Here is a 15,363-nt window from a genome sequence, read left to right as displayed (position 1 = left end):
CTGAACGTTAGCTAATTTGACCAGCAGCCCAGTCCAGCCTCTCTCTGAACGTTAGCTAATTTGGCCAGCAGTCCAGCCTCTCTCTGAACGTTAGCTAATTTGGCCAGCAGTCCAGCCTCTCTCTGAACGTTAGCTAATTTGGCCAGCAGTCCAGTCCAGCCTCTCTCTGAACGTTAGCTAATTTGGCCAGCAGTCCAGCCTCTCTCTGAACGTTAGCTAATTTGGCCAGCAGCCCAGTCCAGCCTCTCTCTGAACATTAGCTAATTTGGCCAGCAGTCCAGCCTCTCTCTGAACGTTAGCTAATTTGGCCAGCAGTCCAGCCTCTCTCTGAACGTTAGCTAATTTGGCCAGCAGCCCAGCCCAGCCTCTCTCTGAACGTTAGCTAATTTGGCTAGCAGTCCAGTCCAGCCTCTCTCTGAACATTATGCTAATTTGGCCAGCCCAGTCCAGCCTCTCTCTGAACATTAGCTAATTTGACCAGCAGCCCAGTCCAGCCTCTCTCTGAACGTTAGCTAATTTGGCCAGCAGCCCAGTCCAGCCTCTCTCTGAACGTTAGCTAATTTGGCCAGCAGTCCAGCCTCTCTCTGAACGTTAGCTAATTTGGCCAGCAGCCCAGCCCAGCCTCTCTCTGAACGTTAGCTAATTTGGCTAGCAGTCCAGTCCAGCCTCTCTCTGAACATTATGCTAATTTGGCCAGCCCAGTCCAGCATCTCTCTGAACATTAGCTAATTTGGCTAGCAGTCCAGTCCAGCCTCTCTCTGAACATTATGCTAATTTGGCCAGCCCAGTCCAGCCTCTCTCTGAACGTTAGCTAATTTGACCAGCAGCCCAGTCCAGCCTCTCTCTGAACGTTAGCTAATTTGGCCAGCAGTCCAGCCTCTCTCTGAACGTTAGCTAATTTGGCCAGCAGTCCAGCCTCTCTCTGAACGTTAGCTAATTTGACCAGCAGCCCAGTCTCTCTCTGAACTTTAGCTAATATGGCCAGCAGTCCAGCCTCTCTCTGAACGTTAGCTAATTTGGCCAGCAGCCCAGCCCAGCCTCTCTCTGAACGTTAGCTAATTTGGCTAGCAGTCCAGTCCAGCCTCTCTCTGAACATTATGCTAATTTGGCCAGCCCAGTCCAGCCTCTCTCTGAACATTAGCTAATTTGACCAGCAGCCCAGTCCAGCCTCTCTCTGAACGTTAGCTAATTTGGCCAGCAGCCCAGTCCAGCCTCTCTCTGAACGTTAGCTAATTTGGCCAGCAGTCCAGCCTCTCTCTGAACGTTAGCTAATTTGGCCAGCAGCCCAGCCCAGCCTCTCTCTGAACGTTAGCTAATTTGGCTAGCAGTCCAGTCCAGCCTCTCTCTGAACATTATGCTAATTTGGCCAGCCCAGTCCAGCATCTCTCTGAACATTAGCTAATTTGGCTAGCAGTCCAGTCCAGCCTCTCTCTGAACATTATGCTAATTTGGCCAGCCCAGTCCAGCCTCTCTCTGAACGTTAGCTAATTTGACCAGCAGCCCAGTCCAGCCTCTCTCTGAACGTTAGCTAATTTGGCCAGCAGTCCAGCCTCTCTCTGAACGTTAGCTAATTTGGCCAGCAGTCCAGCCTCTCTCTGAACGTTAGCTAATTTGACCAGCAGCCCAGTCCAGCCTCTCTCTGAACGTTAGCTAATTTGGCTAGCAGTCCAGTCCAGCCTCTCTCTGAACATTATGCTAATTTGGCCAGCAGCCCAGTCTCTCTCTGAACTTTAGCTAATTTGGCCAGCAGCCCAGTCTCTCTCTGAACTTTAGCTAATATGGCCAGCAGTCCAGCCTCTGACTGAACGTTAGCTAATTTGGCCAGCAGTCCAGTCCAGCCTCTCTCTGAACTTTAGCTAATTTGGCCAGCAGCCCAGTCTCTCTCTGAACGTTAACTAATTTGACCAGCAGCCCAGTCCAGCCTCTCTCTGAACGTTAGCTAATTTGGCCAGCAGCCCAGTCCAGCCTCTCTCTGAACATTAGCTAATTTGGCCAGCAGCCCAGCCCAGTCTCTCTCATTTTTTAATTGAACCTTTATTTAACTAGGCAAGTCAGTTAAGCATAAATCCGTATTTACAATGACGGCCTACCACCGGTCAAACCCGGACGACGCTGGGCCTCCCAATCACGGCCGGTTGTGATACAGCCTAGAGACGCCTCTAGCTCTGAGCTGCAGTGCCTTATACTGCTGGAGCCTGTCTACTCCTTATATCTAATAACATGTCAGATATTCGGGAATATATATAAAGATATTCCCCTGATTACTGACCGTTTTCGCCCAGGGATAGTTATAAGAATCAGCAGCAGAGAGACTAAGAAACATGCTTGTGGCTCTCATTATATCAGACAACGAGAGGAAGCTTAAAAGCTGCAACTCTCAAATGCGAAAAGAAATGTGTGTGTGTGTGTGTGTGTGTGTGTGTGTGTGTGTGTGTGTGTGTGTGTGTGTGTGTGTGTGTGTGTGTGTGTGTGTGTTTGAGGCCTCCTTTCTTCTACAGAGTGTCTGCATTAACTACCACAGGGACTGACTGCCACAGATACTAACAGAGAGACAGAGAGGGAGAGATTGTTTATTGTTTATTTCACTTTATATATTCACTTTATATATTATCTACCTCACTTGCTTTGGCAATGTTAACACATGTTTCCCATGCCAATAAAGCCCTTGAATTGAATTGAATTGAAAAATTGAGAGAGAGAGAGAGAGAGAGAGAGAGAGAGAGAGAGAGAGAGAGAGACAGACAGACAGACAGACAGACAGACAGACAGACAGACAGACAGACAGACAGACAGACAGACAGACAGACAGAGAGGACAGACAGACAGAGAGAGAGAGAGAGAGGGACAGAGAGAGAGAGGACATGAACCACTACACACAGACACAGACAGACAGACAGACAGACAGACAGACAGACAGACAGACAGACAGACAGACAGACAGACAGACAGACAGACAGACAGACAGACAGACAGACAGACAGTACTGCATACTGTAGTTATATAGAGAAAGTACTGCAGTAGTGAGTCATTTAGCAGACTCTCTGATCCAGAGACACTACAGTAGTGAGTCATTTAGCAGACTCTCTGATCCAGAAACATTACAGTAGTGATTCATTTAGCAGACTCTCTGATCCAGAGTCACTACGGTAGTGAGTCATTTAGCAGACTCTCTGATCCAGAGCCACTACAGTAGTGAGTCATTTAGCAGACTCTCTGATCCAGAGACACTACAGTAGTGAGTCATTTAGCAGACTCTCTGATCCAGAGACACTACGGTAGTGAGTCATTTAGCAGACTCTCAGTGAGTCATTTAGCAGACTCTCTGATCCAGAAACACTACAGTAGCTAGTCATTTAGCAGACTCTCTGATCCAGAAACACTACAGTAGTGAGTCATTTAGCAGACTCTCTGATCCAGAGACACTACAGTAGTGAGTCATTTAGCAGACTCTCTGATCCAGAGACACTACGGTAGTGAGTCATTTAGCAGACTCTCAGTGAGTCATTTAGCAGACTCTCTGATCCAGATACACTACAGTAGTGAGTCATTTAGCAGACTCTCTGATCCAGAGACACTACAGTAGTGAGTCATTTAGCAGACTCTCTGATCCAGAGACACTACGGTAGTGAGTCATTTAGCAGACTCTCTGATCCAGAGCCACTACAGTAGTGAGTCATTTAGCAGACTCTCTGATCCAGAGACACTACAGTAGTGAGTCATTTAGCAGACTCTCTGATCCAGAGACACTACAGTAGTGAGTCATTTAGCAGACTCTCTGATCCAGCGAGACCTACAGTAGCAACTAGGGTTAAGTGCCTTGCTCAAGGGTACATTGACTATACCATAAAGTCTGAGGAACTGTCTGTAGATATTAGAGATAGAATTGTGATGAGGCATATATCTGGGTTGATCATGAAATTATTCTTGTTGTGTTGTAAGTTTCCAAGAGCACAGTGGTCTCCATCGTCCATCAGAGTCTACCCAGACTCTGCCTAGAGCTGGTCTCCATCAGAGTCTACCCAGACTCTGCCTAGAGCTGGTGTCCATCAGAGTTTACCCAGACTCTGCCTAGAGCTGGTGTCCATCAGAGTCTACCCAGACTCTGCCTAGAGCTGGTGTCCATCAGAGTCTACCCAGACTCTGCCTAGAGCTGGTCTCCATCAGAGTCTAACCAGACTCTGCCTAGAGCTGGTGTCCATCAGAGTTTACCCAGACTCTGCCTAGAGCTGGTGTCCATCAGAGTCTACCCAGACTCTGCCTAGAGCTGGTGTCCATCAGAGTTTACCCAGACTCTGCCTAGAGCTGGTGTCCATCAGAGTCTACCCAGACTCTCCCTAGAGCTGGTGTCCATCAGAGTCTACTCAGACTCTGCCTAGAGCTGGTGTCCATCAGAGTCTACCCAGACTCTGCCTAGAGCTGGTCTCCATCAGAGTCTACCCAGACTCTCCCTAGAGCTGGTGTCCATCAGAGTCTACCCAGACTCTGCCTAGAGCTGGTGTCCATCAGAGTATACCCAGACTGCCTAGAGCTGGTGTCCATCAGAGTTTACCCAGACTCTGCCTAGAGCTGGTGTCCATCAGAGTCTACCCAGACTCTGCCTAGAGATGGTCTTCTGACCAAACTGAGCAACCGGGCCAGAAGGACCTTGGTCAGAACCTCAGAGATCCTTGGCTGAGATGGGAGAACCTGCCAGAAGGACAACAGTCTCTACAGCACTTCACTTCATCAATCTGGACTTTACGGGAGAGTGGCCATACAGAAGCCACTCGTGGGAAAAAAGGTCACATGACACGTGGAGTTAGCAAACAGGTCACATGACACCTGGAGTTAGAAAAAAGGTCACATGACACCTGGAGTTAGCAAAAAGGTCACATGACACCTGGAGATAGCAAACAGGTCACATGACACCTGGAGTTAGCAAACAGGTCACATGACACCTGGAGTTAGAAAAAAGGTCACATGACACCTGGAGTTAGCAAAAAGGTCACATGACACCTGGAGATAGCAAACAGGTCACATGACACCTGGAGTTAGCAAACAGGTCACATGACTCCTGGAGTTAGCAAACAGGTCACGTGACATCATAAGGCAAAAGATGCTGTAGTCTGATGAGACAAACATGTACCTATTTGGCCTGAACGCAAAGACCAACGTCTGGAGAAAACCAGGCACAGCACATCACCCGTCTAACACCATCCTACAATGAAGCATGGTGGTGGCAGCATCATGCTATGGGGAGGTTTTCCAGCGGTAGGGACTGGGAGACTGGTAAGGACATCCTACAATGAAGCATGGTGGTGACAGCATCATGCTATGGGGAGGTTTTCCAGCGGTAGGGACTGGGAGGCTGGTAAGGACATCCTACAATGAAGCATGGTGGTGGCAGCATCATGCTATGGGGAGGTTTTCCAGCGGTAGGGACTGGGAGACTGGTAAGGATCGAGGGGACAATGGATGGAGCCAATTACAGGAAAATCCTTAGTGAAAACCTGTTTCAGAGTGCAAACAACCTTAGACGAGGGATGAAGATTCACCTTCCAACAGGACAATGAATCCAAGCATACCGCCAAAGCAATGCTGGAATGGCTTCAGAATAGGAATGTGAAACTCCTTGAGTGGCCGAGCCAAAGCCCAGACTTGAATCCCATTGAAAATCTGTGGAAATTACTGTTCCCCGCCGTTTCCCCATCTAACTGAAGAGAGATTACGAAGAATGGGAGAAAATCCCCAAATCCTGATATGCAAAGCTGATCCAGACTTTCCCAAGTGGACTCAAAGCTGATCCAGACATACCCAAGACGACTCAAAGCTGATACAGACATACCCAAGACGACTCAAAGCTGATCCAGACATACCCAAGACGACTCAAAGCTGATCCAGACATATCCAAGACGACTCAAAGCTGATACAGACATACCCAAGACGACTCAACCCTGATACAGACATACCCAAGACGACTCAAAGCTGAGCCAGACATACCCAAGACGACTCAAAGATGTAATTGCCGCCAAAAGGTGCTTCTACAAAGTATTGACATTGTGGGGCATTATGTGATAAATAAAATGTTATTTGATTTTGATAGGACACACACACCACTCCCTCTTTTACCCTCTCAGGGCGCTGGGCAGAGTCTTTCCCTTCTCTGATTGGCTGTAGCAGTTCCCTTGGGGTTCTGGCACCTCCCCTTTCTCTCTCAGCATGGCAACGGCTGCCGTGGCGATGATGCCCACTCCGTCTCTAAGGCGGCTCTCCAAGGGATACTCCATCTCGTTGTAGGACACAGAGATCATCCCCAGGGGATAGATGTCTGGGGTGAAGTCGGGGTTCCCTGTGGTCAGACTTGGTACGATCCAGATGTAGCCCGACCCAGTCAGACCCAGAGACCTGGCCTCTTCCAATATATACCTGCAGGGGGATCAGATTGTTTAGAATAGTATACTGGAGAAGGAAGATGAAGTGAGACATCCCACTCCCTCATTTGTAAGGTTTCAACGGAAATCAATGAACTAAGTAGACCAGAACCAGGTGCTATATCACTGGTGTCTAAGAGGCAGCTACTCCATTTTAAGTAGACAATGGTAAACGGCCTGACTGAGCTATCTTCACGAATCCATTATGTTTATGAACTAATATATTGACGGTCCAGGATCAACACAGTTAAATGGTGAACCGGGATCAACACAGTTAAATGGTGAACCAGGATCAACACAGTTAAATGGTGAACCAGGATCAACACAGTGAACCAGGATCAACACAGTTAAATGGTGAACCAGGATCAACACAGTTAAATGGTGAACTGGGATCAACACAGTTAAATGGTGAACCAGGATCAACACAGTGAACCGGGATCAACACAGTGAACCGGGATCAACACAGTGAACCGGGATCAACACAGTTAAATGGTGAACCAGGATCAACACAGTTAAATGGTGAACCGGGATCAACACAGTGAACCGGGATCAACACAGTTAAATGGTGAACCGGGATCAACACAGTTAAATGGTGAACCAGGATCAACACAGTTAAATGGTGAACCGGGATCAACACAGTTAAATGGTGAACCAGGATCAACACAGTTAAATGGTGAACCAGGATCAACACAGTGAACCGGGATCAACACAGTTAAATGGTGAACCGGGATCAACACAGTTAAATGGTGAACCAGGATCAACACAGTGAACCGGGATCAACACAGTTAAATGGTGAACCGGGATCAACACAGTTAAATGGTGAACCAGGATCAACACAGTGAACCAGGATCAACACAGTTAAATGGTGAACCAGGATCAACACAGTTAAATGGTGAACCGGGATCAACACAGTTAAATGGTGAACCGGGATCAACACAGTTAAATGGTGAACCGGGATCAACACAGTGAACCAGGATCAACACAGTTAAATGGTGAACCAGGATCAACAACACAACACAACATAATATAACAGCAGTACAACAGTATAACATCCTCTAGTACCTAGCCTCTTCCTAGCAGCAGTATAACAGCCTCTAGTACCTAGCCTCTTCCTAGGAGCAGTACAGCAGTATAACAGCCTCTAGTACCTAGCCTCTTCATTGGAGCAGTATAACAGCCTCTAGTACCTAGGCTCTTCCTAGGAGCAGTACAGCAGTATAACAGCCTCTAGTACCTAGCCTCTTCCTAGCAGCAGTATAACAGCCTCTAGTACCTAGCCTCTTCCTAGCAGCAGTATAACAGCCTCTAGTACCTAGCCTCTTCCTAGCAGCAGTATAACAGCCTCTAGTACCTAGCCTCTTCCTAGCAGCAGTATAACAGCCTCTAGTACCTAGCCTCTTCCTAGCAGCAGTATAACAGCCTCTAGTACCTAGCCTCTTCCTAGTAGCAGTATAACAGTCTCTAGTACCTAGCCTCTTCCTAGTAGCAGTATAACAGCCTCTAGTACCTAGCCTCTTCCTAGTAGCAGTATAATAGCCTCTAGTACCTAGCCTCTTCCTAGTAGCAGTATAACAGCCTCTAGTACCTAGCCTCTTCCTAGTAGCAGTATAATAGCCTCTAGTACCTAGCCTCCTCCTTGGAGCAGTACAGCAGTATAACAGGACTCTGGATCCTCTTCAGCTGGATATGAGCTTTAGAGTTGGCGTCTCCGTCCAAGGATAACAGCCTCTAGTACCTAGCCTCTTCCTTGGAGCAGTATAACAGCCTCTAGTACCTAGCCTCTTCCTAGTAGCAGTATAACAGCCTCTAGTACCTAGCCTCTTCCTAGGAGCAGTACAGCAGTATAACAGCCTCTAGTACCTAGCCTCTTCATTGGAGCAGTATAACAGCCTCTAGTACCTAGCCTCTTCCTAGGAGCAGTACAGCAGTATAACAGACTCTAGTACCTAGCCTCTTCCTAGCAGCAGTATAACAGCCTCTAGTACCTAGTCTCTTCCTAGCAGCAGTATTACAGCCTCTAGTACCTAGCCTCTTCCTTGGAGCAGTACAGCAGTATAACAGCCTCTAGTACCTAGCCTCTTCCTAGTAGCAGTACAACAGCCTCTAGTACCTAGCCTCCTCCTAGCAGCAGTATAACAGCCTCTAGTACCTAGCCTCTTCCTAGTAGCAGTACAGCAGTATAACAGCCTCTAGTTCCTAGCCTCCTCCTAGCAGCAGTATAACAGCCTCTAGTACCTAGCCTCTTCCTAGTAGCAGTACAGCAGTATAACAGCCTCTAGTTCCTAGCCTCCTCCTAGCAGCAGTATAACAGCCTCTAGTACCTAGCCTCTTCCTTGGAGCAGTATAACAGCCTCTAGTACCTAGCCTCTTCCTAGCAGCAGTATAACAACCTCTAGTACCTAGTCTCTTCCTAGCAGCAGTATAACAGCCTCTAGTACCTAGCCTCTTCCTAGTAGCAGTATAATAGCCTATAGTACCTAGCCTCTTCCTAGTAGCAGTATAACAGCCTCTAGTACCTAGCCTCTTCCTAGTAGCAGTATAATAGCCTCTAGTACCTAGCCTCCTCCTTGGAGCAGTACAGCAGTATAACAGGACTCTGGATCCTCTTCAGCTGGATATGAGCTTTAGAGTTGGCGTCTCCGTCCACAGCGTCCAGCGTGACGACGCTCTGAAGGTCCCAACGCACAAAGCTGTGGTCCACCGTCACACGCAGGACATTAATGAACTCCTACAGACAGACACAACGGTTACTGGGGGTTGGGGGTGTGTTGTGTCTGTCTGTCTGTGTGTGTGTGTGTGTGTGTGTGTAATGTGTGTGTGTGTGTGTGTGTGTAAGGTGTGTGTGTGTGTGTAATGTGTGTGTGTGTGTGTGTGTGTGTGTGTGTGTGTGTGTGTGTGTGTGTGTGTGTGTGTGTGTGTGTGTGTGTACCTGGTACCCGGGGAACTTAGAGGTGACTATAGAGAAGATGTGCCAGTCATATTCCTCCATGATATTCATCATCAGTAACGCCTCCTGCATCAGAGACGCTCCAAACTGGAAGAACGTGGACTCCACATCCTGGGGAGGGGAGGGGGGGGTAGAGAGGGGGAGAGGGAAGGGAGAGGAGAGGAGAGGGGAGGGAGTGGAGAGGGGAGAGAGGGAGGGAGAAGGTATTGTTACCAGGCATGTCACAGAAGTAGAAAGCTAATATCAGTAGAGAGAGGAGGTAGAGAGAAGAGGTAGAGAGAGGGCCTGGTGATGACAGATGGAGAGAGGAGGTAGAGAGGGGAGGTAGAGAGGGGAGGTAGAGAGAGGAGGTAGAGAGAGGGCCTGGTGATTACATATGGAGAGAGGAGGTAGAGAGAGGGCCTGGTGATTACATATGGAGAGAGGAGGTAGAGAGAGGAGGTAGAGAGAGGGCCTGGTGATTACATATGGAGAGAGGAGAGAGAGGAGGTAGAGAGAGGAGGTAGAGAGAGGAGATAGAGAGGGCCTGGTGATTACATATGGAGAGAGGAGGTAGAGAGGAGGTAGAGAGAGGAGGTAGAGAGGGGGTAGAGAGGGGAGGTAGAGAGAGGGCCTAGTGATTACATATGGAGAGAGGAGGTAGAGAGGGGGTAGAGAGAGGAGGTAGAGAGAGGGCCTGGTGATTACATATGGAGAGAGGAGGTAGAAAGAGGAAGTAGAGAGAGGAGGTAGAGAGGGGGTAGAGAGGGGAGGTAGAGAGAGGTAGAGAGGAGGTAGAGAGAGGAGGTAGAGAGGGGAGGTAGAGAGAGGAGGTAGAGAGAGGGCCTGGTGATTACATATGGAGAAAGGAAGTAGAGAGAGGAGGTAGAGAGAGGGCCTGGTGATTACATATGGAGAGAGGAGGTAGAGAGAGGAGGAAGAGAGAGGAGGTAGAGAGGGGAGGTAGAGAGGAGGTAGAGAGAGGGCCTGGTGATTACATATGGAGAGAGGAGGTAGAGAGAGGAGGTAGAGAGAGGGCCTGGTGATTACATATGGAGAGAGGAGGTAGAGAGAGGAGGTAGAGAGAGGAGGTAGAGAGCGGAGGTAGAGAGAGGAGGTAGAGAGAGGGCATGGTGATTACATATGGAGAGGAGGTAGAGAGGGCCTGGTGATTACATATGGAGAGGAGGGACCGCAACAGTACTTCACAAGATGAATCTCCTTCATTCTCTCTCTCTATCTCCCTCTCCCTCCCTCCTCTCTCTCCACTCTCTCTCTCCACTCTCTCCCTCTCCACCTCTCTCTATCTCCCTCCCTCCTCTCTCTCCACTCTCCCTGCCATTCTCTCTCTCTCCCTCTCTCTCTATCTCCCTCTCCCTCCTCTCTCTCCACTCTCTCACTCTCCACCTCTCTATCTCCCTCCCTCCTCTCTCTCCACTCTCTCCCTCTCCACCTCTCTCTATCTCCCTCCCTCCTCTCTCTCCACTCTCCCTGCCACTCTCTCTCCACTCTCTCCCTCTCCACCTCTCTCCCTCTCCCTCCCTCCTCTCTCTCCACTCTCTCTGCCACTCTCTCTCCACTCTCTCCCTCTCCACCTCTCTCTATCTCCCTCTCCCTCCCTCCTCTCTCTCCACTCTCTCCCTCTCCACCTCTCTCTATCTCCCTCTCCCTCCCTCCTCTCCCTCCTCTCTCTCCACTCCTCTCTCTCCACTCTCTCCCTCTCCACATCTCCCTCTCCCTCCCTCCTCTCTCCACTCTCTCCCACCCTCCTCTCTCTCCACTCTCTCCCTCTCCCCCCCTCCTCTCTCTCCACTCTCTCCCTCTCCACCTCTCTCTATCTCCCTCTCCCTCCCTCCTCTCTCTCCACTCTCCCTGCCACTCTCTCTCTCTCCACCTCTTTCTCTCCACATCTCTCTATCTCCCTCTCTGTATCTACACTCTCACTCTATCTTATCCACTATCTCTTTTGTCAGGCTGTATGTTGTAGCATCAGTAGTGTCAATGTCTCTACTGTAGATGGAACTCTGTGTAGGAGTAGTAACATCAGCACTGTAGTATCAAGGTCTCTACTCACCATCTCTGTCTGTCTGTCTCTCTCCATCTCTCTGTCTGTCTGTCTCTCTCCATCTCTCTCTCTCTGTCTGTCTCTCTCTGTCTGTCTCTCTCCATATCTCTCTCTGTCTGTCTCTCTCTGTCTGTCTCTCTCCATCTCTCTCGCTGTCTCTCTCCTTCTCTCTATCTGTCTGTCTCCCTCCATCTCTCTCTCTGTCTGTCTCTGTCTCTCTCCATCTCTCTCTCTCTGTCTGTCTCTCTCCATCTCTCTGTCTCTGTCTCTCTCTCTCCATCTCTCTCTCTCTGTCTGTCTCTCTCCATATCTCTCTCTGTCTGTCTCTCTCTGTCTGTCTCTCTCCATCTCTCTCGCTGTCTCTCTCCATCTCTCTATCTGTCTGTCTCTCTCCATCTCTCTCTCTGTCTGTCTCTGTCTCTCTCCATCTCTCTCTCTCTGTCTGTCTCTCTCTATCTCTCTGTCTCTCTCTCTCTGTCTGTCTCCATCTCTCTCTCTCTGTCTGTCTCTCTCCATCTCTCTCTCTCTGTCTGTCTCTCTCCATCTCTCTCTCTCTGTCTGTCTCTCTCCATCTCTCTTTCTCTGTCTGTCTCTCTAGCTCGTCATCATTTTAGCTTCAGCTTCTCTACCTCTCTCCATCTCTCTCTCTCTCTATCCCCCATCACATTAGGCTTGTTCCAGCTTCCTGTACCTCTGTTCATCTCTCCTCTCCTCATCTCTCTCTCTCTCCTCTCGTCTCAATTCAATTCAAGGGACTTTATTGGCATGGAAAACATATGTCAACATTTCCAAAACAAGTGAGGTAGATAATATACAAAAGTAGTCTCTCCATCTCTCTCTCTCTGTATCCCACATCACATTAGGTTCCAGCTTCCTGTCTTTAGGCTGACTAACATGATGCCTCATTTAACAACCTCACTCTGCCGATATATTACTCTTTGCCTAACCAGAGAGAGACAAAGGGAGAAAGAGGGCAGAATTATGCTAAAATACCCTCCGTGTACAACGTAAAACACCAAATAATTAATGCAGAGCAAAATTAGGCCGATATCCACTAATTATCAAAATCCGGAAAAGAGCTGTTAAATTCTACAACCACCTAAAAGGAAGTGATTCCCAAACCTTCCATAACAAAGCCATCACCTACAGAGAGATGAACCTGGAGAAGAGTCCCCTAAGCAAGCTGGTCATGGGGCTCTGTTCACAAACACAAACACACCCCCAGGACAGCAACACAATTAGACCCAACCAAATCATGAGAAAAACAAAAAGATAATTATTTGACACATTGGAAAGAATTAACAAAAAAACAGAGCAAACTAGAATGCTATTTGGCCCTACACAGAGAGTACACAGCGGCAGAATACCTGACCACTGTGACTGACCCAAAATTAAGGAAAGCTTTGACTATGTACAGACTCAGTGAGCATAGCCTTGCTATTGAGAAAGGCCGCCGTAGGCAGACATGGCTCTCAAGAGAAAATAGGTTATGTGCTCACTGCCCACAAAATGAGGTGGAAACTGAGCTGCACTTCCTAACCTCCTGCCCAAGGTATGACCATATTAGAGAGACATATTTCCCCCAGATTACACAGATCCACAAAGAATTCCAAAACAAATCACATTTTTGATAAACTCCCATATCTACTGGGTGAAATACCACAGTGTACCATCACAGCAGCAAGATTTGTGTCCTGTTGCCACAAGAAAAGGGCAACCAGTGAAGAACAAACACCACTGCAAATACAACCCATATTTATGTTGATTTATTTTCCCTTTTGTACTTTAACTATTTGTGCAAATAACTACTACTATATATAATTACTACTCCTACACACAGTTCCATCTACAGTAGAGACATTGATACTACTGACGTTACTACTCCTATTGATACTACTGATGTTACTACTCCTATTGATATTACTGACGTTACTACTCCTATTGATACTACTGACGTTACTACTCCTACACACAGTTCCATCTACAGTAGAGACATTGATACTACTGATGTTACTACTCCTATTGATACTACTGACGTTACTACTCCTACACACAGTTCCATCTACAGTAGAGACATTGATACTACTGATGTTACTACTCCTATTGATATTACTGACGTTACTACTCCTATTGATACTACTGACGTTACTACTCCTACACACAGTTCCATCTACAGTAGAGACATTGATACTACTGACGTTACTACTCCTATTGATACTACTGACGTTACTACTCCTATTGATACTACTGATGTTACTACTCCTATTGATACTACTGACGTTACTACTCCTACACACAGTTCCATCTACAGTAGAGACATTGATACTACTGATGTTACTACTCCTATTGATACTACTGATGTTACTACTCCTACACACAGTTCCATCTACAGTAGAGACATTGATACTACTGACGTTACTACTCCTATTGATACTACTGGCGTTACTACTCCTATTGATACTACTAGCGTTACTACTCCTACACACAGTTCCATCTACAGTAGAGACATTGATACTACTGGCGTTACTACTCCTATTGATACTACTGATGTTACTACTCCTATTGATACTACTGATGTTACTACTCCTACACACAGTTCCATCTACAGTAGAGACATTGATACTACTGATGTTACTACTCCTATTGATACTACTGATGTTACTACTACTATTGATACTACTGCGTTACTACTCCTATTGATACTACTGATGTTACTACTCCTATTGATACTACTGCGTTACTACTCCTATTGATACTACTGATGTTACTACTCCTATTGATACTACTGACGTTACTACTCCTACACACAGTTCCATCTACAGTAGAGACATTGATACTACTGATGTTACTACTCCTATTGATACTACTGATGTTACTACTCCTATTGATACTACTGACGTTACTACTCCTATTGATACTACTGATGTTACTACTCCTATTGATACTACTGATGTTACTACTCCTATTGATACTACTGATGTTACTACTCCTATTGATACTACTGATGTTACTACTCCTATTGATACTACTGATGTTACTACTCCTATTGATACTACTGATGTTACTACTCCTATTAATACTACTGACGTTACTACTCCTACACACAGTTCCATCTACAGTAGAGACATTGATACTACTGACATTACTACTCCTATTGATACTACTGATGTTACTACTCCTATTGATACTACTGATGTTACTACTCCTATTGATACTACTGATGTTACTACTCCTATTGATACTACTGATGTTACTACTCCTATTGATACTACTGACGTTACTACTCCTATTGATACTACTGACGTTACTACTCCTATTGATACTACTGATGTTACTACTCCTATTGATACTACTGACGTTACTACTCCTACACACAGTTCCATCTACAGTAGAGACATTGATACTACTGATGTTACTACTCCTATTGATACTACTGATGTTACTACTCCTACACACAGTTCCATCTACAGTAGAGACATTGATACTACTGACGTTACTACTCCTATTGATACTACTGACGTTACTACTCCTATTGATACTACTGACGTTACTACTCCTACACACAGTTCCATCTACAGTAGAGACATTGATACTACTGACGTTACTACTCCTATTGATACTACTGATGTTACTACTCCTATTGATACTACTGATGTTACTACTCCTACACACAGTTCCATCTACAGTAGAGACATTGATACTACTGATGTTACTACTCCTATTGATACTACTGATGTTACTACTACTATTGATACTACTGACGTTACTACTCCTATTGATACTACTGATGTTACTACTCCTATTGATACTACTGACGTTACTACTCCTATTGATACTACTGATGTTACTACTCCTATTGATACTACTGACGTTACTACTCCTACACACAGTTCCATCTACAGTAGAGACATTGATACTACTGATGTTACTACTCCTATTGATACTACTGATGTTACTACTCC

The 15,363-nt window shown here is 46.7% G+C and overlaps 1 protein-coding gene across 1 annotated transcript in view; it reads right to left on the bottom strand.

Annotated features, from left to right (window-relative positions):
• The window catches only part of LOC115122263 (glutamate receptor ionotropic, NMDA 2A-like), a 192,983-nt gene that overhangs the window by 102,673 nt on the left and 74,947 nt on the right, over positions 1-15,363 (bottom strand). The window contains 3 exon segments of the mRNA XM_065002173.1: positions 6,109-6,405; positions 8,966-9,138; positions 9,340-9,468. Of these exon segments, the coding sequence (XP_064858245.1) occupies positions 6,109-6,405; positions 8,966-9,138; positions 9,340-9,468 (599 nt within the window).

This window comes from Oncorhynchus nerka, linkage group LG15 (genome assembly GCF_034236695.1).
Source record: "Oncorhynchus nerka isolate Pitt River linkage group LG15, Oner_Uvic_2.0, whole genome shotgun sequence".
NCBI classification, from domain to species: Eukaryota; Metazoa; Chordata; class Actinopteri; order Salmoniformes; family Salmonidae; genus Oncorhynchus; species Oncorhynchus nerka.
Note: the sequence above shows the minus strand (reverse complement) of the source record. Positions and strands in the feature narration are given on the sequence as shown.